The 27,296-nt window shown below is 41.4% G+C and overlaps 1 protein-coding gene across 2 annotated transcripts in view; it reads right to left on the bottom strand.

Annotated features, from left to right (window-relative positions):
- Positions 1-25,484, bottom strand: part of ZNF827 (zinc finger protein 827) — a 154,824-nt gene extending 129,340 nt beyond the window's left edge. For both annotated transcript variants that reach the window (XR_008445079.1, XM_054029807.1), the window contains exon 1: positions 25,279-25,484. Coding sequence is in view for 1 of the 2 variants with exons in the window: in XM_054029807.1 (XP_053885782.1) it covers positions 25,279-25,321 (43 nt within the window). In the remaining variant the exon portion in view is untranslated. The remainder of the gene's footprint in view (positions 1-25,278) is intronic.
- Between the last annotated feature and the right edge of the window lie 1,812 nt (positions 25,485-27,296).

Genomic DNA, 27,296 nt, shown 5'->3' with positions numbered 1-27,296 from the left:
CAAGATTCTAATGAATGCTAGGGACAATTGCATCAGCTGAAGCATTTTGAACAGTTACTAAACATTTGTCTCAAGTGCTTTCGTTTGGCATCTGGACTACTCAGAAGAGGTAGCTTTCAGAAAAAAAAAAGAATGAAAGAGTGGAATACAAAAGAAAATAGTGGAATAAAAATGAAAGCATGATGGACTTGTTATCAGTAAGTCCTTAAAAACTTGCTAAGTTAGTGTAACTGTATAATTGCAGTAATGTATTTGCATGACAAGAGCATGGGCATCATTTATATATTGCTATTATTTAAACCAACATATATATTGCTATTATTTAAACCAACATAGGCCGCTAATTTCTCACAATGTTATAATTTCAGTGATGTTAAAGCAGTGATGTATTTGACTCCTTGAGTATTATATACTGTACCTAAAACTCTGTAAGCTTAGTGCAGAGATGTCTTCAAAAAAACAGACCAGGTGTTGAATCACTCATATTAAAAGTAGTTGCCTACAGTTATTTTAATCTTAGTCCAATCTGCACTGTGACCTATTTTGAAAAAAAAAAAAAAATTGTTGCTGTAATGCATGATGTTTCTTTTCTGAATAGCGGGGAGCAGTAACACTTGAACTGCAAGCTAATGTATTGATCTCGCCAGCTATTTAGAGAGGAAACGTAACATACAAATTTTCTTGCTTTAACAAACAATCTTAAGGAAGACCTAAAAGTTAAAACAAAGAATATACTAAATGGAATTTTGTTTTTATCAAATGAAAAGTGTTTCTTTCGTACAGTTAGCCACATTTCTTCTTGACAGGTGATTCCAACATATCTAGTCTCTCTCTCGAGAGCTGACTGGCAGTGTTTAAAGTATGGTGACCCTGGATTGCTCTTCTTCACAATGGTTATTCAGAGAGATATAGATGTGACTAAAGATTTTTGTCCATCTAGCTGGCCAATCAGAATGTAGTCAAGAACAATAGCAATGTTAGAATTAAATTTATGTTATCTCCTCTTGCCAGATACCTTTCTCGCATATCTTGCTTTTAGACTGAATGTCCCACAGTATGAAAGAGTCATAGAAATCATACTACTGCAAATCAACGAAAGGATTTTTTTTTTTAAATATGGACACTGCTATTAGGATTTTATGGTACATACTGTATAGTCCCTGATTCCTTATTCATTTCCAACAAGTTGAAAAACTTTAGATAGCAGCTGATGACTAGGTAATAATTACTATTTAGCACTATACTGCACCTTTCATCCACACATGCAGCCTCAGCCAACAGATATTTAAATAAAAACTGCCATAGAAAATGTATGAAGACAGATGTCTTCATATTCAGTTGTTCTCTCAATAACCTTTCCTGGGAAATTTTCACCAAAATTTGGAGAGGATACAACAGACAATAACTTAACCCATGCTTTAAAGTGAGAGAAGTCCAAAACTTTTCAATTAAAGATTTCATATACAATTATTTTGACATTATCTAGGATCAAATAAAAGGTTAGAATGGTTCTCTGAAAAATGAATGAATCGTCAGGATTAAGGAAAAGGTGTATGGCAGGGCCAATACCCTGTAGATATGTATAGAGATGAATGATGCTAGTCAGCGGTTAGAGTTCCAGCCTAGGTTGTGGAAGACATTGCTTCAAGTCCCTGCTCTATCATACGTATCCTGTGTGACATTGGGCAAGTCAGTGTCACACACTGAGCGACTAGAAGTCTTTAAATAATGATTTGGGAGTTCTACAGCTAAGTCAAGGGAGAGAATTCTTCCAGGAGTGGGTGAGTCAGGTTTTGTGGCCCGCATCATGCGGGAGGTCAGACTAGATGATCATAATGGTCCCTTCTGACCTTAGAGTCTATGAGTCTCTCTGTGCCTCAGTTTCCCATCTGTAAAATAGTGATAATAGTTCTTCACAACTTAACAAATACGCTGGGAGGCGCTTAGATTCCACAGTGATGGGGGCCATATAATTATCTTACGATTGAGAGAAATCTGTGCCCTTGTGTAAAAACATAGTTTTCTCCCTAGCCTCTATTTTTGTTGTTGCACATACTATACTTCCTAGTTACAACCAGCCTTTTACAACATGAATTAAATAACACATTTTACCAATCTGTAATGCAACTCTTCCTTCTCATTTATGACTTTTTTCCCCCTAACCACAGAGATTAATGCCTTGAATAAATTTTCACAATCCAACCCTCCTCTTTAGTTTTCACTTGTCAGAGAAAATTTGCAATGTCTGAGAAATGGGACACCAGCACGTATAGGACTGTCCAAGTTAGAGTCCCTTATTCAAAACAAAAAGGGATGGGGAAGTACCTGTATCTGTTATCACAGAACCATAATGAAGCCTTTCAAGGCTAGCAACACAGTTGTACTATGTGTGTGTCTGAGATGACAGTGAATGAGAGAAATGGAGTAGAGAGCAGCTTCTGTAGTATTCTCCCCTCTTCCACCCAGCACACACCGCGATGGGTTGGATCACAGAAACCCCCTTGGGACTCCTACCTGATGTGCTGAGACTACCTCTGAGCCTGTTTTCCCTGCCAGCCTGGGACTTCAGTACCTTGCCTTGTTTGAGCCAGACACGCTTCCCTGCTGCAAACACAGATCCAAGTCTGAATCACGTCCCCCACAAGCTGCAGGCTTAACTGAAAACAGCTTAAGAAGTGCTCCTGTCTCCAGCACTCAAATACCCAGCTCCCAATGGGGTCCAGACCCCAAATAAATCCGTTTTACCCGGTATAAAGCTTATACAGGATAAACTCATAAATTGTTCTCCCTCTATAACATTAATAGAGCTCCCCCAGGTATTAATACATACTCTGGGTTAATTAATAATTATAAAGTGATTAAATACAAAAAGTAGGATTTGAGTGGTTCCAAGTAATAACAGACAGAACAAAGTAAATTACCAAACAAAATAAAATTAAACACACAAGTCTAAGCCTAATACAGTAGAAAACTGAATACAGATAAAATCTCACCCTCAGAGATGTTTCAATAAGCTGCTTTCACAGACTGGATGCCTTCCTAGTCTGGGCCCAATCCTTTCCCCTGGTACAGTCCTTGTTCCAGCTCAGGGTGTAGCTAGGGGATTTCTCATGACTGCAGCCCCTTTTGTTCTGTTCTACTCCCTTATATAGCTTTGGCACAAGGCGGGAATCTTTTGTCTCTTTGGATCCCCATCCCTCCTTCTAAATGGAAAAGCCCTAGGTTTAAGGTGGATTCCAGTACCAGGTGATGTGGTCACATTTCTTGTGAGACTCCAATCCTTCATTCTTCCCAGCCTGACTCACAGGAAGGCTTGCAGTAAACAGAGCCATCTACAATCAATTGTCCTAGTTGATGGGAGCCATCAAGATTCCAAACCACCATTAATGGCCCACACTTTGCATAATTACAATAGGATCTCAGAGTTATATTTCATATTTCGAGTTTCAGATACAAGAATGATACATTTATACAAATAGGATGACCACACTCAGTAGATTATAAGCTTTGTAAAGATACCTTACAAGAGACCTTTTGCATGAAGCATAATCCAGTTACATTATATTCACACTCATTAGCATATTTTCATAAAATCGTATGGAGTGCAACGTCACACATACATTCTCCATTGACTCCACCCATTAGAAAGACACACCTGCAGAGGTTCAAGTGAGGGGGACCAGAAGGGAGTGCAGCACCCTTTCCTATACTAAAGGGGAACTCCCCCTCTGCCCCAGGTGTGTTGCAATGAGCATTTCCTATTTGGCTGGAGCAGCGAGAATTCCTCCTTCTGTTTCATTCTACTTTAACTACTGCAATGTGGCTGCCTCCAGATCCCAAACTCATCTCTGACTGTGGAGAGAAAGTTCTTCCCCAGCATCTCTACCCCCAACACCAACTAGGATTTTTTACCCATCAGCTCCTTCAGTGCACTGAAACCGGATCTCTTCTAATCGCTGCCACTGTTCTAGTTCTCCACTTCTCAGTACTTCCCTCAGTCACTGCAGCATCAAGTCCTCTTTACTTTAAGGCTAATGTTGAGAGTTGGCATCTGAATCCTATCATGAACACAGTTCAACTTCCTTTTAAACATTAGTGTTTTGGTTTTAAAGCAGCACTCTGAAGCCTGATGGTTTTGTATCACAGGGGAGCAGATGCATGTTGGGGAGGAGTTTAGTTCATTATGGATTCATGCCCCTCTGAGCTCGAGCAAACCTGAAAACTCAAAGAAACGCACCTGAACCCACCAGTTTTCCTATGGTTTCAAATTAAATCATAATTCCCTCCCCAGAATCCAGGATGTTCATTTGACAGTTGGAGTTGGTCTGCTTGAATTGTGCCATCCTCAGGTAGCCTATCTGGCTGTATTTTTAATTTGTGTTGGACAATTTACACAGCACTATTTGAAGAGACACAAGATTTTCTCATAATCATATCTGACTCACTGCTTATGAGGAGTCCTGGAAAACTTGGAAGGAAAATATATTTCCTTACTGAATTTTTCCATCTCCATCATATACACGCTATAGGTTGTTACTGTAGGGATACTTATGAGCACAAGGGTTGGTATTGAACTTTTTTTAATTAGAAAATTAAGTTCTGGTTTTGGGGGTATAAATCGCCTGGACTTTGCAAATGGATAAGTTAAATTAAATTTTAGGCCAAATTCTCATTAACTTCAGTGGGAGCAGAATTTGGCTGAAGCATCTCACTAACTTCTATGTAAATTATCCAACAATTGTTCAAGTTTCTCTCCTTGTCAAAGATTAAGGGGCTGATCCTGTAAAGATTCTTCTTTGCTGATTCCCACGGGAGCTCTGTACACACAGAGCATTTGTAGGGTTGGTTCCTGAATTGTTTGTCAATATTTTAGTGCTCAGCATGTCTCAGGATTACACCATTAGAGGACAGAAATGAGCCACTCAAAGTACATCCTAAACTTGCTAACAGTGTTAAAAATCCAACCAAATATTTTGACAACTGTTGCCACTGATTTAGCTCAGTATGAGGCATATTTCGATAGAACCCCAAATATGTGCAACAGTAAAAGTGCCAAACCCTCTTTACTAACTTATTCATCTTGTAAAAAATATAGTGACACTCTGCTTTGAGGGGAAATCAGATTCAAAGGCAAATCCTAATGACCAGAAATAATGACTAGATAAGTTCATGGAGAGGGTTCAAAAAAGAACTACATATGTTCATGGAGTATAGGTGCATCAATGACTATTAGCCAGAATGGGTAGGGATGGTGTCCCTAGCCTCTGTTTGCCAGAAACTGGGAATGGGCGACGGGGGATGGATCACTTGATGATTACCTGTTCTGTTCATTCCCTGGGGCACCTGGCATAGGCCACTGTCGGAAAACAGGATACTGGGCCAGATGGACCTTTGGTCAGACCCATTATGGCCATTCTTATGTTCTTACGAAATTATATTTTATGATTGTACCCTATGGATATTTTCCCTTTTTATTTAAAAGTATCAGTGCATTCGAATTTGCTGTGGATATTATACAAGCTTCAATTAAAAAAAAAAGACTTATTTCTGACAACTGAAAAAAACCCAGTCAATTATGCCTTGGACATATCCATCCTAAATCAACTGCTGGAATTGTTTCTCTAGCACCAATACAATACATGCTTGCCACACAGGAGAGTGAAAGGCAAGGGAGATGAAGTAAAGGTAGGGTAATGTACATGTCAGAGAGTCCAGGGATGAGGAGGATGCAGTAGTCAACACAGGCCAAATAGAAAGCCTTAGCTTACAAGCTTTAGCTGTGTGGATAGAAATAAATGATCAGACCGCAAAAACGTTAGAGGCAAAATGGGAAAACCTAGACACAGTTAGAAAAAAGGAGGCATTGAAGATGACTTCCAAATTATCAGCTTGAAGATGATCTGGGAGGAAAACTAAGGACAGTGGGAAAGGAAAAGAAATGGAATCAGGAGAAGATGGTGTCATGGAAAACAAGGAAGGGCAAGATTTTGAGAAGGCAAGGATTGTCAATCAGTGTCAAATGCAGCCAGAGGCCAAGGATGAAGGAGCAGAGGGCTTGAAATTTAGCCAGTAAAGAGTCGCTGGAAACCTTGGACAGAACAGTGTCAGTGGAGTGGAGAGTATAGAAACCAGATTGGAGGGGATCCAGCATGAAATGAGAGGAGAGGAACTCAAAGCAATGCTTGTAAACAGCACATTCAGTGGGCACTATATCAAACAAAGAAATCGTATCTCAGAATTTAATACAAACCTGAAAATTAGGATTGCCAAACTTTCAAATTGCACAAAACACCAAACACCCTTGCCCAGCCCCTGCCCCGAGGCCCTGTCCTGCCCCTTCTACGAGTCCCTGCCCCTGCTCACTCACTCCCCACTCCCTCTGTCGCTCGCTCTCACCTACCCTCATGCGCTCGCTCATTTTCACTGGGCTGAGGAAAGGAGTTGGGGTGCGGGCTCTGGCTGGAGCCAGAAATGCAGGGGTCAGGATGCAATTCCTGGCCAACAGGAGCTGCAGAGCCAGCGCTCAGGGTGGGGGAAGCACAAGGAGTCTCCCTGGCCACCCCTGCACCTACGGCTGCAGGGACTTATCACCCTTCCTGGCAGCTGTGCGGAGCCAGGTAGGGAGCCTGCCAACCCCTGCAACCAGACTTTTAATGGCCAGGTCAGCAGTGCTGACTGGAGCCGCCAGGGTCCCTTTTCAACTGGGTGTTACAGTTGAAAACCGGACACCTGGCAACCCTATTGGAAATATATGGAAGAAAATAATGGATATCTCAGCTTTCCTAATACAGTACATATCTTCACAATGTAAATAACTTACCTGCAAATATGTTATTGTTAACTCTGAAACCCTTCCCGCCCCCAAAAGATCACATGCTAATTCTGCGGCACTTTTATCTGTGTGCCTCTGGCTGTCAACTCCACATGAATCTTTGTTAATTTCACACCAAGGTGTGATAGAAAGTCAGCAACCATAGGGCTAAAGAATAGTAGCTGTGCAACCACATGATCAAAAATACCTGGGAAGTTAATTTTATGGAATCCCATAAAGTTGTCCAACCCAGCTCAAAAAACTGCCTACCAACTTTTTATCATTTGAAATGCTGAAAAAGGCTGCCTTTTAACCAGTTAGAATAATAAAAGCTAGTAGGCAGTTTTGGGAGTTGGGGAACTTTTACAGGTTTCTGCATAGACTGGACTGTACCAATCTTGCAGATACTGCTATGGAGTGGGGGATACGTTCCTCACTGAAGTTCCAGAAACTCCCCTCCACAGAACGGCATTTACAACAGTCTCGGAATAGACTATACATTCAGAGCAGTAGAATGTTGATTTTCCCACAGGGATGCTGAAGAAAAATCATGATTTTAATAAAGGCCTGCCTTAGCTTCTGTATTACATTCACAACACCAAATAAAACTGAAAAGACACCGTTGCATAAACAGCATATGGATGCTGGAGTGCACACCATCCCCCACAGTTCCCTCATGATACTGGTGACCTATAATAGGTAAGACGCACAGGAAGTCTGTCTCTTCTCTCAGTGGAACTTTTGGTTCACTGATGATTCATCTAAGGACCATTCAACTCTTGGCCTCATCACAAAATGATTTATCAATGTGGCCGGTACCCTAACCAGAGGGTTAACACCAAATGTCTCCATTGTAGAGTGACCTAGAGAGTAGCAGGAAAAAGCCAGAAAACAATTGCTCCTACATTCTGTCTTTCTCCCCCATATTTAAAATATGTGCAAATATAAACACAATTAGATAGAGAGAAAAGCTCTGGAAGAGAGACTATATTTCATCTCCATGTCTTCTAAAATAACGGTTTCCCCAAAGGAAAAAAAAAAATCACAATTTTAAGGCAAGACACAGCAGCTCTATTACCATTCTTCGTTTAAATTGTCATTATAAACCTCAAAGAAATCACTAGAACTTTTTTAACCATAACACTCTGAGATCAGTCAGATGCCATAAAAATATTTTCAAAGGAGACTAGGCCATACAAGAGCAGGCTATAAAAAGTGCTATCAATACCTGCTTGGACCACTATCCACCTGATATAGTGGACAACGATAGCAGATGTTTATAAAATGAGAAAAAGACCTTATCTCCTTTTGAGAGAGTCAAAAGGAAATAAACCTCCCTTAGTACTGCTGATGGAAACCAACTACACAGAGGAGCAGTTCAAAGACCTAAAATGCAACAAAAAATTCCACTCCTCCCACAACATATCTCATGGTATCTAATGCTTTTAGTTTTAATGGGGAATGAGTAAACTACAGTAGCCAACTTTGCTGAAAGATAACTAAGGCCCTATGAAGTAACATCCCATAATAGAGGCCACGGAGTGTGGGGGAGACAAGGCCCTGCACCCCCAGCTTCCTGCGACTCACCGTGACTCTCAGCCAGCCAGTAAAACAGAAGGTTTATTTAGACGACAGGCACACAGCAAGACTCCCTTAGTTAGGTCCATCTTTGGGCCCCAGGTCCATCTTGGGGCCCCAGGGACACCATAGCGCCATTGGGAAGCCCAAGCCCCATCTGGGCTCCCCTCCATTTCCCCAGCCAGCTCCAAACTGACTCCCCCTCCAGCCCCTCCTCCTCTGCTTTGTTCCTTTCCCGGGCCAGGAGGTCACCTGATTACTTTGGTCTCCAACACCTTTAGCTATCTCCTTGCAGGGGGGAAGGGCCCCGGCCATTAGTTGCCAGAAGACAGAGTGCCGGCCATTTATGCACACTGGCCCTTTGACCATGTCTACACTACCCGCCGGATCAGCGGGTAGTAATCGATCCCCGAATCGACGCCCGTACTCCCCCTTGGCAGGAGGAGTAAGCGGAGTTGACGGGGGAGCCGCAGCAGTCGACTTGCCGCCGTGAGGGCAGCCAGGTAAGTCGAACTAAGATACTGGTTAGATACGAACAGAAGTTGCGTATCTTAGATTGATTTCCCGCCCCCGCCCCGTGTAGACCAGCCCTTTGCTCTGCAACAATGTCACCCTCTAGAGACTTAAGAAATGCATGGGGGAAACTGAGGCACAGTATTCAGAGGAAACATTAAGAACAGTCCCAGTTCGTCACAATAGATATTTAGATTTGGACACACCTTTCATAACCTTACCACCAGATGGCGACCTCACTGACTTACCTTTAAAGGAACGTGCCTACCTGAGAGAGCTAACCTGTCTGTACATTAATAGATCAAAAGATTTCACCTTGTTTATATGAAGAAAGAGATAAACTGTGACTGGGATCCAAATACCTTTGCTGGCATCAACCACCCAGACCTTTTTCGAACCTGAGACTAATGACTGAGAAGCCCTTTACCAAGGGCCTGAGTCCCCTTAAATCAGCCAAGCTGTCAAATAGAGATTTTGATGAAGCCCTACGAAGCTGTCCTAATGGGAGGGAGATCAATTACTACTCCTATACTTCCCATTGAAACTACAGTCAGCACTAGTGATTTGATAGTCCACCTGGCCCATGAAGTTGTCTAGAAGGTGATCATACTTGAGGACACGGATTCTCTCCTTATGGTCTCTCCATGCTGAAGTGGCAATGCATCACATTCCTCACTGTACACTTAAAATGGTGGGTACATTTACACACCAGGGCACTCAGGTGGACCACTGAAATCTTCGCCTTCCTTTGGCTACTAGGAAAAGAGAACTTTTAAATTTGACAAGATTCTCTTGAGTTACACAAAATATTGTTTACTTTTTGGGGAGGTGTTTTGCTTTGACATCTTCTGAACATCTTTGTACAGTGACAAGTTGCTCCAATCAGGAAATGTCAGATCCCAGGGTTGGCAGAGATGCTGGCTTTCCTGAAACGCAAATAACGTCAGCTGCCACACCTCAACACTTCTGCCATCTCTAACACACAAGGAAGCCTTGTCATCTAAGGAGGAGAAACTGGAGTCTTGCTGCTAACAGAAGTTGTCTGGGAAAGACCATTTAAGCTCCCCCATAGAGCACATCAATACGGATATTAAGCCGTACACCAGTCTAGGTAGCTGTCTGGAAAAGCTGGCTCTGTATCCAAAAGGATCCCTAGATATATGATCTTGACATCTGCAGCCTATACAAGATCTTCGCAGTGTCTGTTCTGAGTCAAATTGTTTTAAGTGATGGCCAAGTGAATGACCCTTCCTGCTTGCCCCTGAGGGACCTGCAATGGTTTTGGGACATTCTTGAACAAGAATTTGGCCCTGTGGATACTGAAAGAACTTTAGCTGCTCATTAATGAAGTTCACATTGAAAAGTTTCACGTTAGCCACAGAACCAAAGTCCAGATTGGTGCCTTTTGAGCAGAAATACAGGAGGGCTGAATACTGGCTATCTGCAGATGGCAGACTCAGTTACCTGGCAGCCCACTTTCAAATGGATCGGAACCTTGCACAATGGCCAGATTCTAAGGAATGAGCTGCCACCTCAGAGACCCTAGACTAAAGACAAGTCATAACCACAAATTTGTTCAGACAAGATCCCATGGTGTTATCAGTGTGTTGTCCTCCCTAGACACAGCAAATGAGGAAAATAGGGTTTAGTGACGGTATCACCATAGTGTCGACCAGCAAAGCAGCAAGCCTTTATCTAAGGCTTGTGGAATGTGAATTCTAGTTAGGGGGAATATTTCTATTTGATGAAATGGGAAGAACCATACCACATGCTTAGGGGATGTGAAGGTAAAGGGGTGGAACAATGATCTTTGATTTTAGGGATTTCTTTTATCCCCTGAAGGACAATGCATTGGAGGGAGGGAGGGAGGAGCTCAGAGATTTAAAGGAGGAATGATCATGAGACCAGACAAGACTTAAATATAGCAATCTGAGTCAGAGGGCTCAGAAAATGGAACATCCACATTTTTGGGGAGGAAAGAACGGTGACAGGTAGGCCCCTGCCTTGAACAGCTCAAGTAATACCAGCAACATTTCCCTTCTGTTTTTAAAAAATCTGTAAGCCATTTTTGTAAATGGTGCTGTGGAGTTGTCATGCTCACTCCCCAAGCCAAACACATGTTTTGGAGGATGTATCTGCCAACAGGATAGATCAAGGCATCGATCTTAAGGTTACTATATTCTTCCTTCCTGTCAAGGCTGTGGAAAACACCAAAAGAAGAGGGAGAGTTCCTATGCAGCTTAGTTTTTATGGAGTGGCCATTCACAAGAAATGGACCTTCTGAGAAGAGACTGGAGAGGGGTGTTTAGTGTACATACTATTTCTGCAAAATGTGTCTTCTAAGTTCTGATTCTAATAAAAAAATCTTGCCTTCTAATCCTGACTTAACTGGATAGCCACATCAGATAAAAACTGGTGGTCCAATCTGTTTTGCACAATATCTATATTTCTACTATTGATTTCACCAAAATCTTACTCCCCAGAATCTCCTGCCTATTCTCTCAGTGCCTTCAATTGTCTCTGACTTCATCTAAATTAGAGCCTGCATGGGGCCTGCCAATGCTCCATAAATGGGAGCACCAATAGCTGTTTTCACTGCTTCCTGAAACAAAGTGCATCTTCCGTCACCTAAAATGTATTGCAATCCTTGCCACACTTCAGGTCCTACAGCCAAGAGTAGGCATAAGCACACTTCTATGTACTGGGCAATTTAGAGCAGCCAAGACTAAAGTGATTTGTTTAGGCTATAGATTATTAAAACTTCAATGCACCTCGATGCATGCAACTTATTTGAGTTCAGCCACTCATTTAAACCTGCCAGGGTCGTCAAGACAACTAGATTTCAGTCACCCTTCCAGTTGAAAAAGAGGGTGGACAAGAGGAAGTTTTGAGTGTCAGTTCAGATAGCACAAAGGACTGACTAAAAGTAAGAAAAGTATATAAGCATGCCTTGTTGCACACAAACAATTTGCAATGAAGCTAAGAGTTCTCTGATCATAACTGCAACTTATTATCAAGGTCTACCAGATGCACTTCAGTTATCACAATAATTCTGAAAGCCATTGAAAGCCTGAAATTGGTTTAAAGACAATTGGAAAAGGCAGTAAAGCACTGGAGTTATTAATTGAGGAGAGCAGGATCATTTTAAATTTTCCTCAAAGGACACACCCAGCAGTGCTGGAACAATTTTTATAGTGGGAGTGCAGAAAGCCATTGAACAAAACTATAAATCCTGTACATGATGGAAACCACTTCAAACCAGAAGGTGCTGCTGCACCCTTAGCAGCCCTATTTCCAGCACCTATGGACACACCATTAGCCAAAAGGCCGATCTAGGAACCAAAGTTGCACAGCCTGATTACCTGCTCCTTTACCCATTCATTTGAAGGGGTTGCTGTTATGTGTTGTTCACACCATATAGGATCTGTCCCCTTAAGCAATCAGAAGTAAATTTACCATAGCTGCCACAATGTTATCAGAAAAAATTGTCTGCTAAGGTTGATAAATTGGTCAATTATCTGCTTCCTTGACTTTTATTCTTCTTATATAAATGTTTTCATCCTTACATTACCAATACCTGTTACAAGATGATGTGTGCATTGAAAAAACAATTGTTTAAATTACCAGGAGATCCTTAATTGAGCTAAATAGAATTACAATTTGCTTATTAAAAAAGGATTCTAAAAACAAAGCTGTAGTCTTGGAAAATAAAGATTACTCACAAGTATTCTTTGAAAATTTTGTCTATGCGTATTTACATTTTTGTTATCTGCACCTTTCCTGCCCGTAGCACCAGTGGGCTACAAGAATCTTCCAGAGAAGCAGTGCCTACTGGTTCTACATCAGTGCCCCATTGTGCAGCCAATGAAATATAAAAGGGCCATGCAGTCCCGCACCATCTCAGTTCCTTGTACTACATACCAAAGTCCTATGTGAGGGTAGAACTCTGAGGCAACACTCTCAAAGAACTGTAATCACTGGTTTCTTTTCCAGGGGGAACTCTGCATATTCCCACTTGTGGGAGTCTAAAGAACAGTACAATTCCAAAGGTTTAATGTAGGGGCACCTGAAGATCAGGGCTCCATTGTAGATGCTGCACAAATGAGACAAAGATATGGTCCCAGCCTAGAAGTGGAGAACAGATCTAGGTTTTAGGGTGAATTGTCAAATTTGTGGCTGAACAGATCCAGAAGATGAGTGAGCTGAAAGCTGAAAAAGAACTTCATCTTTGAAATGAACTTCACTCTACCCTATCTTCTCAGTTGCTGGTGAATCTAGAACTCCTGGAAAGTGTCTGTACTGACTCTGGAATCTGAAAGAAGATGAAATAATGCTCTTCTCCTTCTAAATATAATGAATCAGTCCCAGAGACTTGGCAATATATATGGTTTTTTTTATCTTTCAAACAGATCATCTGTTTTAGAACTGAGAAGACCCTCTCCTTTTAAGGGGAGAACTTCTAGCTTGGCGGCACTCCAGCTGAAAGACTGGATGATTTAAGCCAGAAAGATCTTTGAAGAGTGACACCTGAGCAAACGCCCTTGAAGAGGTTTCAAAAACATTGTAAAATGTTCATCAAACAAGTCTAGAAACCATTTGACCCTGTTAGGTCAATGCTCTTCACTACTTACCCCTGCTCCTCAAAGAGACGATCATGAAGAGAAACATCCAGATCCATAAGTTCTGGTATCTAGCTGTGATGGGCTGATAATTAGCAACTTAAATTCCCAGAGTAAGCAAGGAGTATATCTTTCTGCCTAAGAAATCATTCTTCTGAGCCTCTTTCTCAGATGACATAGTACTTAACAGCCCTTCGAGATGGGTGGGTGAGTGAAGAAAGCTGAAGGAGGACCTGGTACAGTAACTCCTCAATTAAAGTCGTTCTGGTTAACGTTGTTTCATTGTTACATTGCTGATCAATTAGGGAACGTGCTCGTTTAAAGTTGTGTAATGCTCCCTTCTAACATCGTTTGGCAGCCGCCTGCTTTGTCTACTGCTTGCAGGAAGAGCAGCCCCTTGCAGCGAACTGGTGGGGGCTTGGAACCAGAGTGGACCGGCAGCCCCCTATCAATCAGTTCCCCGCTCCCCTAAGTTACCTGTGCAGCAGCTGCCTGGAGTTCAGCTGTGTCCCTCTCCCCACTGCCATGTGCTGCTCCTGCCCTTGGCCTTGGAGCTGCTCCCCGAGACTCCTGCTTCCTGTGCAGGGGGGAGGGAAGGAAGAGGGGGAGCTAATGTCACGGTGTACTACTCACCCCTGCTCTTGCACCCCACTTACCCCATCTTCCATAGAGCAGGGGGGACAGACCAGGACTCAGGGAGCTTGCAGCAGCTGCGTCTGAGCAAGCTGATCTAATTAACAAGGCAGTGTACTTAAGGGAAATGCGCATATCTCCCTCCATTCCTGCTGCCTTGTGTAGAGAGAGAGTTAACCCTTGAGGGCTCAGCCAATTGCTAGTTCATCATTTAGCAGGAAGGGAAATATCCCACCCTCTGACTCCTCCACCTCAACCAAGCTTCACAATCATCATCACGGTGTACCAGTATTAAATTGTTTGTTTAAAACATATACTCTGTGTGTGTGTGTGTGTGTGTGTGTGTGTGTGTGTGTATGTATAGTCTTTTGTCTGGTGAAAAATATTTCCCTGGAACCTAACCCCCTCATTTACATTAATTCTTATGGGGAAATTGGATTTGCTTAACATCATTTCATTTAAAGTTGCATTTTTCAGGAACATAACTACAACGGTAAGTGAGGAGTTACTGTATAACTAATCCATCTTCTTGATGACCACAGATGCCAGAGTCAACCAGATATCTCAAGCAGGGTTTTACATGCCTTCATTAATGGGAAGGGTAATCTTCATCTTTTCCTTAGTCTCCAAGACATTAAACAAACAATGTGTCTTCTCCTGAACCATAGTAGTGTCCAGTTCCAAATAATCTCTCATTCGAACTATCAATTCCTGAAACAGGTTGTAGTCATCAGGAAATGGCACTGATGATGAAATATTATCAAGAGGAGAAAAGGATGATGATGCAGCTTCCTTATCTGTAGGGAAAGACTCGTCAATATCACATGCCATGTCTTCTCCATCTGGTCTAGAAAAGATATCATGAACATTGGCCAGAGATGGAAACACAACAAGATTTATAATCAGTTGCAGGAATGAAGCAAGTAGTTATTATACTCTAACTCTTTTAGGAGAGGCAGAAGAGGAAAACAGGGGAGCAGATTTCTCCTGACCCCCACTGTCTTCAGAGAGGTTCTTGTCAGTATAGCAATATCAACCAAAGATTAAGCCAGCGGCAAAGAAAAGAAGTCTGCAACATGTTAGCCCCAGGGGCAAGGGTAGCCTCTCAATAGAAGTTCCTAGTTGATCCAGAGGAAAAACAAGAACCCCTGAAAGCTAAAGCCCCCTTATCCTGTGAGTTGTCCAGATGAACCTTAAAGTTCATCTTAGTTGGCACTGCGCCTGACCCAGAAAGCTCCCAAAACTGAGGTATCACTTTACATTCTGTTTAGGCCCAGGGACTGCTCTAACCTATGTCAGCTGGCAATGGCTTACTACTAGCTGCCGATACCTGGAATGCTGAGTGCTCTAACCACACCCTCCTCTCTACCACTTTCCAGCCCTGACACACTCCCTACACTGGGCTGTAGAAGGATGGAGAAATAAAAGACAGTTATGGTGGCTCTCGACCCACTGGGAAGTCCCCAATGCCATCTCCAGCTAGGAACACACAAGCAGCTTCCACTGCATCATCTTAACAGTGCAAAGGGAGCAGAGTGAGCCTGTGAATCTGGCCCATAGCTGACAACACTGTTTATTTTTAAATTACAACTTAAAACTAAGTTAATTTGAATTCAGTGAAATTATATTATTCAAATATTTAAAGTTTAAAAAGTAGCTATACGGCATATGTTGTAATTAATAGTTTCCTTTTTATAAAAAACCACCATAGTTTTCTACAGTAATGTTTCAAAACACTAAATTTTACTAGTGCTACTACAGTATTTGGAGCTATTGCTAGAGACTAGCTTTATAATGGTTGTTCAAGTGATTAGTCTAATAAAACAAACAAGGAAATCAATTAAAAAACCTTGTTACCATAGTATTTAGGCTGAGATAAACAAAACAAGCTGCTACGTGTCCTTAATTATCCCTATTGTGCTCACGTCCTCTATCAAGGGGTCACAAAGTAAAAGGTGATCTCATATACCATATGCACTGCAATACTCGAGCATAACAGGTGACATCAGGTTACAGAGATTTTTATTTTAATTGGTTTGTATTTCATTTTGTTATATTTAATTTCTGCTATATTTCTCGTAAATAATATGAATCTGATTTACCATTTAAAATACTTACTTTTGTTCTCTCTCCTGCTCACTCATGGTACTTTAAGTCTGGTAGCATTCCCCTGGGTTCAGAGACAAAGGTTTCAGGTTGTTGTGTTCCTGCCTCTTGATGGTGAAATTACTCCTATATGCTATAAATGTCACAGAAATCTATCTCACTGTAATTTGACTTTTCTCTTTCCTAAAGTCAGATTAGAACATGGTAAATTATATTCTTTGTGTTTTTAATTTTTCCCACAAAGAAGGCATTCTGGTACTTATCTATGGGAAATTTCAAGAAGTGTTTGTTTTGTCGTGCTGTGTTTTTTACCAAAGACAGCTGCTTTCTGTGCTCCTGAGAGGATTGCTTGGGGTTAACAAGCAGAGCCAAACAAGAGAGGATTAGGAAGCTACTCATAGTTATAGGCTAAAACAGTGAAGCAGTCCTCTCCATGCGGAATAGGCATTGCTCACTCTTCAACATGTTGTTTAAGACACTGCCCCAGCTTTCGACCCTTGACAGAGGTCATAGGTCATATAATCAACATTCTAGGACTGAATAAAAGACCTTCTTTCCTCAAACCTTGTTTTATTTTAAAGAGAATGTAGATTTCATCCCAACTTGTTGGTACAGGAAAATAAAGTCTTGTGATTACCCACAGAACAGGTACCGCATAAACAGCAGCAATACATTTCTCCATCCTGCCCTAACAACGCATCTAAACTCTGACCTGGAGGACCACATCCAGGAGCGAGGGAAGTTTCCTCTCCATGCCCAGTCTTTGGCTTCTCTGCTGAGATAGTCAACAAGTGTGCCAAGTGTGATCTTTTAAAAAAATATATATGCACACTTCTCCTTTAGGAACACTACTGAGTTTACCAACTCATTTCATACAGGCCGCTAAACTGCCTTCAAATGCAACAATTTCAAGAGTCTGATTCACACTTTTGCAAAGGCCCTTTTACACCAGTGTAAAGGGACATTAAAAGTGTACAGAATAGGCCCCCTCAGAATAGCCCCTGTGCAGAGGGTTTCCCTTTTCAGTGTAGTAGTGGCAAAAGGGTTCTATGTCAGTTCCCAGGAAAGGGGATGAATCAGGGTAAGCTTAGAATGCACTGGTTCTGGGCCCATGGGAAGCAGAATATAAATTAGAGCAGCCCTAAGGTTGGTCTACCTTACACTGGGGACTGGTAAGGGACCCAGAATATGAGAAATGCAAAGGTGGAAGAAGTTACATTACAAGTGGAATGTGTAGCACAGTAGAACCTCAGAGTTAAGAACTGATCGGTCAACCACATACCTAATTTGGAACCGGAGGTACACAATCAGGCAGCAGCAGAGACAAAAAATAAGCAAATACAGTACAGTACTGTGTTAAATGTAAGCTACTAAAAAAAATAAAGGGAAATTAAAAAAAAAAGGATTTGACAAGGTAAAGAAACTGTTTCTGTGCTTGTTTCATTTAAATTAAGATGGTTAAAAGCAGCATTTTACTTCTGTATAATAAAGTTTCAAAGCTGTATTAAGTCAATGTTCAGTTGTAAACTTTTAAGAACCATAACATTTTGTTCAGAGTTACAAACATTTCAGAGTTACAAACAACCTTCATTCCCGAGGTGTTTGTAATTCTGAAGTTCTACTGTAAGTGGTAAAAGTTCTTGTAAGTTGTCAGGCTGATCCACCAGCCAGAAGAGTGAAATAGTAGCCCAAACAACTGCATTGGTGCACTGTTCCAGTTCCTTTGATCTGGGCTTTTCTTTATTAACATAGAAACAAAGATTCAGAACAGCTCAAAGCAACCCAGTCTCAAAGTCTTGTCTAGCCTTTGTCTCCAGGGCTTTGCAATCCTTATACCCCTTCCTCCAGGGCTAGGGCCCTGCTCAGCTGAGGCTTCCCTTCACCTGTCTCCTGCTGCCTACAGGTGTCTCCGTCCCAGGCCTCCGGACTGACAAGTGTGAAGAGCCCTCTCCCAGCTCCTTCCTTGACCTTGAATTTGCTCCCGTTTCAGATATAGGGAATGGGAGCCTACGTGCGAGTTCCAGTGTCTTCTCTGGCTTTTGAATTACAGGCAGAACATTTCACATCTAGGTCACTATCTCAAAGGCAGACCTGGCAACTAGTGACTGAAGGCCTGATTCTTACTCTTTTTCTGCACTTGAGACAGGGATGGAGAGAGCAAAGGAAAAGAGAATTTGGTTTCCTCACAGGTCTTGTAAACAGTTTGTCCTAACACCTAACTTCTCTTCTTGGGTCTTCATCAGTTCTACCCACTCTCCCACTCCATTTGTGCTGACAAAGTGTTGGTGCAAAAGGAGAAAAGGCCCTGCTTCATGAAGTCTGCTTTTACCTCTTCTTTGGTTCTCAGTCTGGAGTCTTAAAATTCAACCTGTCCTGCAGAAAAGGAGTATTTTATTTTGTTGATTTTAACCAGGGAGTCAATCAAATCACCTTGCACAGCAGGAAATCCTCTGTAAGGTAGGAAGAACTTCAAGGGCCAGGATTACACCTCTGTTGAGCTGACTGAGATTGGAATTAAGCACCCAAAAAACTTAGTGTCTTGACCCAAGAGGAAGTGAGACTATTCATGCTGATACAGATACATCTGGAAAAGAAAAACTGCCTCTTGGGAGCATAACACTTACTGCTTTAACTATGACCCTCACTCAATCTGTGAAAAGAAAGCTACTAAATAAAGGACATATTCTTATCTCAGAACTCTGGGTGTGTATCACTGAACATTTTGTAAAATCAGCTACACTGCACTGCATGTGTGTAGATCCAGTAGCTGATTTTACAAGATACTCAGCAACATGTATCTAAGATCAGAATCAAGCCTAAGTTTTATTATTTTAATTTATGAAACTATTTTCTAGTAGAAGAAATTCCCTCTAAAAGTAGGCTTTAGGGAATGATAATATTCACCTACCTGGGACTTTTTGCTTCAGCATCTAGTCATGTACTGTACTTTCATACCATAAAAATTTAATTTACAAACTTATCATGAAAATACAAGACTTGCTTGTAGGAGAAAAAAATAAAAGAGAAAACCCTCAAACTGGAGTTCATCATGTACTGTTAGCTACTTTGAAGTCTAGGCATTTGCAAACATTTTCTTATAAAATATATCAGGAGATCTTTCAGCCTCCTTACACCATGAAGTGTTTTGTACACTTACACCTAAATGGTTTGCATTACAGTACTACACCTGGCAAACTAGGCAGCAGAAAATGGTACATCAGAAACGGGGCACAACATCATTATTTACAAAATACACTCAAGTATGACTGTGCAGTAGCGTAACTAAAATAGAACTGTGAAGGGATTCTAGGCGTAAGCCAAATTACCTCTTCATAGACATCTGAACTGATGTCTAGATCTTGATTTCTTTCAAAAGGGGTAAAACAAAAAAAGTCTCATATATGGTGCTTCATGACAAATCACATGGCTTATGAAACCTCATGCTAGAAAACCTTTTAACTTCCAAAAAGTTCTCTTTTGTAGGTCACGCTCTCATTATCTTGTTCTGGGATCTGGTCTGATTAAATTATAGGAAATTACTAATACTTCATTCTGAACAGACCAGCTCCTCTTGGCTGTTCGGTTTTATTTATTTCCTTAATTCCCTCCATCCCTACCTTCTTACATATGAAAAAGAAATAAGAAAATCACTTTCTTTTACAAAAGGTGAGGTTACATTAATTTTCTCATATATTTAAAAGAACGCATTCTGTTCTGTCGTCTCCATACCCCAACCCTCCACCCACCCCACCACAGTGGTTCCTTCTGTTGGGGATGTTAGAAGTTGCATTTGTACTTTACGCTAATTTGCATCCCCACCCTATCCCAAATGTCATTCAAAAGATCCTAAAATTGTACATGGCTCAGTGAGCTCCAAAGCTGGCTCCTGGGCAGTCTAATTTATGCTCTGGCAACATGATTTATTAATGTTTTGTACTATTGCACAACACTAAGACACATACTACCATTGTCTGACTTTTGACAAGTGTCCCAGTGTAATGCTGAGAAATTATTTTTAAAAATACAATCATAAGAGGTTGATTATTTTTCTTTTTGTGGTTTGAAGTATGTACCTAATTTATTTAGGCATACTTTATTTATCTGATCTTTCTTCCTCAAGGAAAACAATGGGAGGGACCAAACAGGATCAATATTTTTTAGGTGGAGCAATGCAGACAGCACTACATGCATCTCCCACTGCTCTTTACGCAAAAATACTACAATACCACAAGGATAAATATGATGATAGCAATGAAATTATTAACCCGAATTCACTAAGAATAATAATTTTCCCTACATGTATCCTGTTGCTGATAGAAGCCCTTTTCACTGGCAGCTCTAGATTCCTGCACGAAGGCAAAAGACTGTTGTGATGTATGAAAGTCCCATCCATAATGCCTACTGTAGTCTCTACCTATCAAATCCCCAAATAAACAAAAAAATAGAAAGAGGAAAGAAACTTTAAATATATTGAATTTATCTAGCAGAATTTTCTTTACACTCTTTGTCAATAAATTACTACAACAAAAAATGAGATAACAAAAGGCTATATGGAACACGGGGTAAATTAAGTGTAGAGTATGAGGCAGTTGAAATTCAGTTTCAGAATAGTATAAGGGAATGTTCAGGACTGTATCCTAGGCATGATGACTGAACAGTTATGAGGCTCCTCCTAAAAATTCAACTATGCTGTTTGTACCAATATAGTGCCACAATTACATTTACTTAATTAGCAAAATAAATTCAACAGAGAGTTATATTGAAGTTTGCACTTGATTAAATACATTCCTCAGACAATAGCCATTTAACATTTACGAGAGTACTGTCCAGATCAGTCTTATAATTTAGTTTGCACTTATTATATAATATCAGTCTACTAGTTTGCATTCTGCACTTCTTGTAAGCCCTTGAAACTGAATTAAAGTCAAAGCAATAGTGACTGCTATAGTAAAGGTGATTTGAAAGTTTCCATTCTAATCACCTGTTTCAAGCCTCACAACTTTCTGAAACTTTCACTTTTCAGACTGCCATGTTTCCAGTAAGGCATGTTTCCACTTTCTGCCAGAAAGTGAATTTTTGTTGGCAAGTCCAAGAAAAAACATTTCAAAATGAGGGAAGGAAGAGAAGAGGTAAACAAGCAAATATTTTCTCTATTATAAAACACACACCTACAACTTTTTTTTTTTTTTTTTAATTATCTTTAAGCCCTGAAGTAGATATGCTATGGAAATATCCCTCATTGAGGAGACAGTCTTTGAGTGTTCCAGTTGAAACTGGTTGATTTATGCAAGTTATGAGCATTTGGGAAAACCACACTCTCCACATGCATGGCAAGTTTTTAATAAAGGTATTATAACTAGGTTTGTAAACTAAGAAAGACTATGCTACACATGGCTGTGACTAACTTAGGTGTCCAGTGAAAAATTTAGTGAGGATGGGTAGCGACTGAGCCAACGGCTCCACAGCAATTTGTTAAACCTTAGCCTTATTCATTTGCACCTTTAAAAGTAGGAGAGAAGCATTCACTGTATTTTGTAAGGTGGGGAAGGTAGGCAGGCATTCTGGCATTGTCTCGCTAAAAACTTTAATTATGGAATTTCTTGTTCATAAAAAAAACCAAAAACACCACCACCAAAAGATAGGCAATATTGTTTCTCAATACAACATAATATACCTTTTATTCTACAACCTTAGAAACACATGGCTACCATCTTGCAATTGTTTTCATTCTTCTATATTTACACTATTTTAATTGTTGTAATGGTCCAGTATAACTTTGATAAACTTTTTATACACTTTTCTTTCCGAGGCATGTGTTTTAATAATTGAGGCCCCAACCTTGCAAATACTTGTAACTATACACATGTAAGTGGTTTCAACTGTGGTCAGTTTCTGTAAGTACAGAATTGTGGCTTTAGTCAATAACCATGTATTATTCTGCTGCAATTTCTTTTTGATGGACAATACAGCCTTCCTTAAATGCAATTCAAATAATAAGACTGTTAACTAAGAAGTAACTAGGGCATTGGTCCTGAAAATACAGTACTTACATATGTGCTTAAATTTATGGACAAGACTAGTCCTATATGAAGTCCTATTAAAGTCAACAGGACTATTTATATGAGAAAAGTTACACCTTTAGTATACTAGGTACGTCAGCAAATTTTCACTATATTCTCTGTTATAGTAACCTGTAGTATGTTATATGACAATGTTTTATTGTGTATTTTCCATATAATTGACTTTAATACTCTCTGTCTGGCCCATATGTCATACATACAACCGTAACTCTTCCATACATTATGCATTTACATTATGATACAGTCTTTATTTACATAATAACTTGCTAATTCTTAAATGCAATATAATATACATATATTGTTGTGTATCTAAGGTTGTTGAGTACATTCTTAACTATTTCATTTCCAGACTTGAGTGCTTAACTATGCAACCTTAACATTCTCCTACTGCAGTTTCGGTTTTGGGGATCTTTTTGAATGAAATATGTAAATAATGTTTATCTAGGAAACATATTGCTAAAAATCAATTTGAACCTTAGAATCAAACTATATTTTACATTGAGTACGCGTTAACACTAAATGTCACAAAAGTCACTATTTATAGCATTTGCACACTAATTGCAATTGACTCCCAAGACATTTTCTAACTCTGTAAGACCCTTTGAATGCATAACATTTGTACAATTCTTACTGAATTCCCTAATACATTATTTTCCAAGAATATCTTTTAATCCCAATGCAATTTGTCTATAAAAATATAAATCCCACCAAGCAAAAGTGACATTAGTTTAGAAAAATCTAGTGCACACAGCACACATCGGGGGGAAAAAAACACTACTTAGCTCAAAAATTAGTGTAAAAGCTCTGCAAATTATGCCCTGTGTTTAAACACCTAGATTTGCACAGTACTTCAACAAAGACAATTGCTCCTCAGTTCAGCAAATGTTATTTTACTAGAGCAGGGAGTCTGGGTGAGTGGGTAAAAGCATGCAACCTGAGGGGTGAAGAAAAGCCAGAACACAAAACTGAGCATAATAACTAGCAGTCTGTGCACATGAGAGGCACACCCCAAGTGAACTAAAATGGAGACTGAATTTCATCTCAGCCCTAGAGAAACAGACAGAGGGTAGTCGCACCAGGTCAGGGTCAAGGTCACCAGCAGGGCAGTCTGCAGCTGCCTGCAAAGCTATCTGATCTGCACACACAGAACTCAATTTCCAAACTCTGTGAATCCAGAAGCATTTTCTGCCCTCACCAATCGAACACCCCCCCCCAACACACACAAAAGTTTAAAATTAAAATCTTGTTTTCTCAACCACTATTTTCAAAGTTATTATTTATGGAAGTTTGAGGTCTACGCCAACACCCAAATCATACATACAAAGGAGAGATTAGCCCCTCTCCTCTCTCTTCTTTCCCTTATTAGAGATCAGTGAACTGGAGGAAAGCAGCAGTGGTGCAAACATAGACGACTGCACTTTCATGAACTCACTTGTGCAAGCTTCCTGAACTAGATAGATTTCTATATGGGGAATTCTGTGTGTGTGTGTGTGTTTCAGACTTAGATCCTCTAGCGGGCAGACGGTGAAAGGACTGTACAGGGGCAAATAAAAAAAAAGCACAACCCCAAGCCCTGTGAGTCGGCTCCAGCGGAAAGAAAGGGAGAGAGAAATATTTGTGGAGCTGCAAGTGCCATTTCTTCCCCCACCTCTGCGTTGGCTTATGTGCCAGGTTGACAGTGTCCGGGAGGTGGTAAAGGGCTAGGAGGGGAAGCGGTGCCTCAACCCTTCCCCGATAGCTAAAAATATATGGAGAGAGGTAATCGATCGCACTCTGTCTGCAGCGGAAAAAACACAGCGCACCATATACCACAACCTTAACCCTCCCCCTCCCTGGTGAACTTCAGGTGACCGACCATGGCTTTGACACATAAGCAGTTCAGCTCTCACCAGACACTGAACCCTGGGGCACTGCGAGGAGAGGCTGCAGACAGGCACTGAACATATGTGCTGGAGACAGAAAAATGACCCCTAAATCCACCCCCGCTCTCCTTAGACCGACCCTAACGCCACGCCGGGGCACGATATTTATAGGTTTTCTCCCCCCCCCCCGCATCCGATCGCTTAATGCAAGGAGAGAGGAAGAAAAGTTAACTGTTTTGCAAAGAGGAAAAAATGGGGGAGGGGGCAGAAAAGGAGCCGGGGGAGGGTGAGCTCTGTGTCAATGCGTTGCCTGCAGGCTAGGAGGGCTGGGGTGCACTTTAGTCCCGAGCTCTGCTTCTCTAGGCTGGGGCAGCAGCACCGAAGCCTGAGTCTAGCCTGGCTCGTCTGACCCTTCATTTTATTGCGGCCAGGAGCAGCCCCCATGCTGCCTCCTGCTGCTGCCGCCGCCTCCCTTGCTCTGCAGGGACCTCGCATGCCACGATCTGCCCCCTGCCTCCCGCCAGCAACAGCCCCGGCTCCGTGTGTGTGGGTCCCCCACCCCTTGTGCCCTCCTCGGCCGCTCCCCGCCTCACCCTCCCCCGCTTCCCCTCCTCCTGCGTCCCCCCCGGCTCCGGGGCCGACAAGCCCAGCCGCAACCTTTAGCCGGAGACGGACCTCTCGATTGATTCTGCACAAGACGCCAGCAGCCGCTTCCCCTCCAATGCCACCCCCCTCCCCACCCCAATAAAAGAGCCCCCGTCCGGCCCCCGGGAGAAACCCGCACTCCGGCACAAATGCACAATCAGCGGAGAGGGGAGGGAAGGGGGGAGAGGGCGAAGGAAGCAAAGCACGGGGGGAAAGGAGAGGGAGAGAGAAAAAATTAAAAGGGCACAAGGCTGTTCATCACCAACATGGCTGCCTTAGCTCAGACCTAAAAGAGGAATAACCCAGGCTGTGTCTTTGTCAGTTTCACCTCTGTAACCCTAAACTAATGCACAAAACAACGGAGGAGGCTGCAGGGGGGAAGGAGACAGGGAGAGAAGGAAGGAGAAAATGGCAAAAGAGGGGTCACTTACGTGAAGAGAGGCGCTTGGGCTGCTCCTGCTTCCTCCTGGGCATTTTCCCCCTTTTTTCACATTCTCCTCCTTGGTTTAATGGGAGATCAAATAAAACCAAAGGGGGGCAAAGGCAGGCACAAAGCGGGGGTCGGGGGTGGCTGGTAGCGGGGGGTTTCCTCTTCTGCTGGGGAATGGGATTGAAGCTGGTTTTCCTGGAGCCAACAAGAAGGGGGGTTTCTTTTGCTTTCCCCCTTTTCTTTCTTTCGTCCCCCCGATTCCCCTCCCCCGGTCGTGCACCTGGCTTGTCCCCGGTCGCAATATTCTTCAATGGGAATGGATCTAATCTGTGTGAGAGTGAGTGTGTGCTATGTGCGGTGTCAATAATGAGGGCTAGTGCGGCGGTGTCTATGGCTGCTCCCTGTGTGTCTCCAAGCCCCTAACTAACACTAATGCAGGGATCAAAGGGCAGCGGCGGCGGCGGCGGCAGAGCTCCCAGCTCACACACAGGCTGGAGAGAGAGAGAGAGACAGACACACACACGGAGAGAGGCAGAGCAAAGAGGAAGGTGCCCCCAGGCTGTACTTTAGACACGGAATTGCAAGCGCCCCGTTTAGGAAGGGTTCACAAGGAGAGGATGCAATTCCTAAATTATTTGCCCAGTCGTCTTCGTTCGGTCTGAAGGGGGGGAGAGTTAGTGTGTCGACCATTCACATTGCAATTCAGTCACGTTTCCTGTACAACCAAATAAAATAATTGATTACTTTTTAAAACAAATCTGATTAAAGTGTTTTTTGGAGGGAGGAAAAATTTCCAGATTTTAAAGAGAATTCTGTGGGATGTTTGGAGAAAAAGAAACAGCTTGTGTAGTTAATTTCAATTTAATTTAATTGGGGAAAGGTGTGGATAAACTCTTTCCCCTTCCCCCTCTGAAAAATAAATTTTTATATGGGAAAAAACAAAAAAGGTGATGGATAAATAACTGCACTGATGCAATAATATAATACCAGCTTTTAAAAATCCCTAGTGCCGTTAAAAATATGAAAAAATGCAGTCAGTGTGCAAATCACAACTCCCTGACAAAAAGAGAGGAGGGGAAAAAAATCAAGATTAGATCACCCCAATGGATGGTTTAACTGCTACATAATACTCCTACAGTGCACACAGCAATCTTGACTTCTGAAATTTACTTTTTTCCTGCTGTAAAGCAGGTATATGAAGCTTTATCCTAAAGCAATTCCAATGTGCATTAAGAACCCAGTATAGCAGTTTTCATTAACTGATACCTACTTTCATTACTTCACAAATCACACATCTTTCTTCAAAGAAAGACATGAAGGAGGAGAAAAAAATAGAAAAGGGACTAGGTCTCACTAAAGCACAAAAGGTAGTTGGTGAAAGAGAAGTGTTCTCTTTGTGACTTGCAGTCATTTGGATAAAAGTTCACTTAGAGGTTGTTAATGATTTAAACTCTAAAACCTGCTACTACAATTGAAGTAAAATGATTTGAGGCACAGCTGTTTCATATAGCTCTCTCTTTGTGAAAGGAAACTTTGAACTTAGTAGAATGCATAATATAAATCATGAGTCAGGTAGTAAAAATTAAAAAAATGCATTATTCTGCTATGTATACCACCTTTTTGGATTTTTGCTTTTGACAATCTGACTCATCATTTTATCACATTACATTTTATCCTGCTAACTTCAAAATGCTCACATATCAGATACAGTTAGATGGATACACAGCAATAGTGAGGCACACTACATCTTTGAAGCACAGTACACTCATTTATTACTTAATATAACAATCCTGTGAGGTAATTAAATAATACCAATATACCCATTTTACAGCTGGAAAAACTAAGATACAGAAAGGTTAAATTACTTGCCCAAGGCCAAACCCAGTTAATGGCAGAGCAGGACTTCCTCAGTTCATAGGTCCTAGACTCAGTTCTCAGACTGTGCTATTTCCCTAAACATATTATATAAAATTAACAATGTGTACTAACAATGACATAAAATACCCTTCATTATAATCC

This window comes from Malaclemys terrapin, chromosome 5 (assembly GCF_027887155.1).
Source record: "Malaclemys terrapin pileata isolate rMalTer1 chromosome 5, rMalTer1.hap1, whole genome shotgun sequence".
NCBI classification, from domain to species: Eukaryota; Metazoa; Chordata; order Testudines; family Emydidae; genus Malaclemys; species Malaclemys terrapin.
This window is presented reverse-complemented; position numbering and strand designations above follow the sequence as displayed.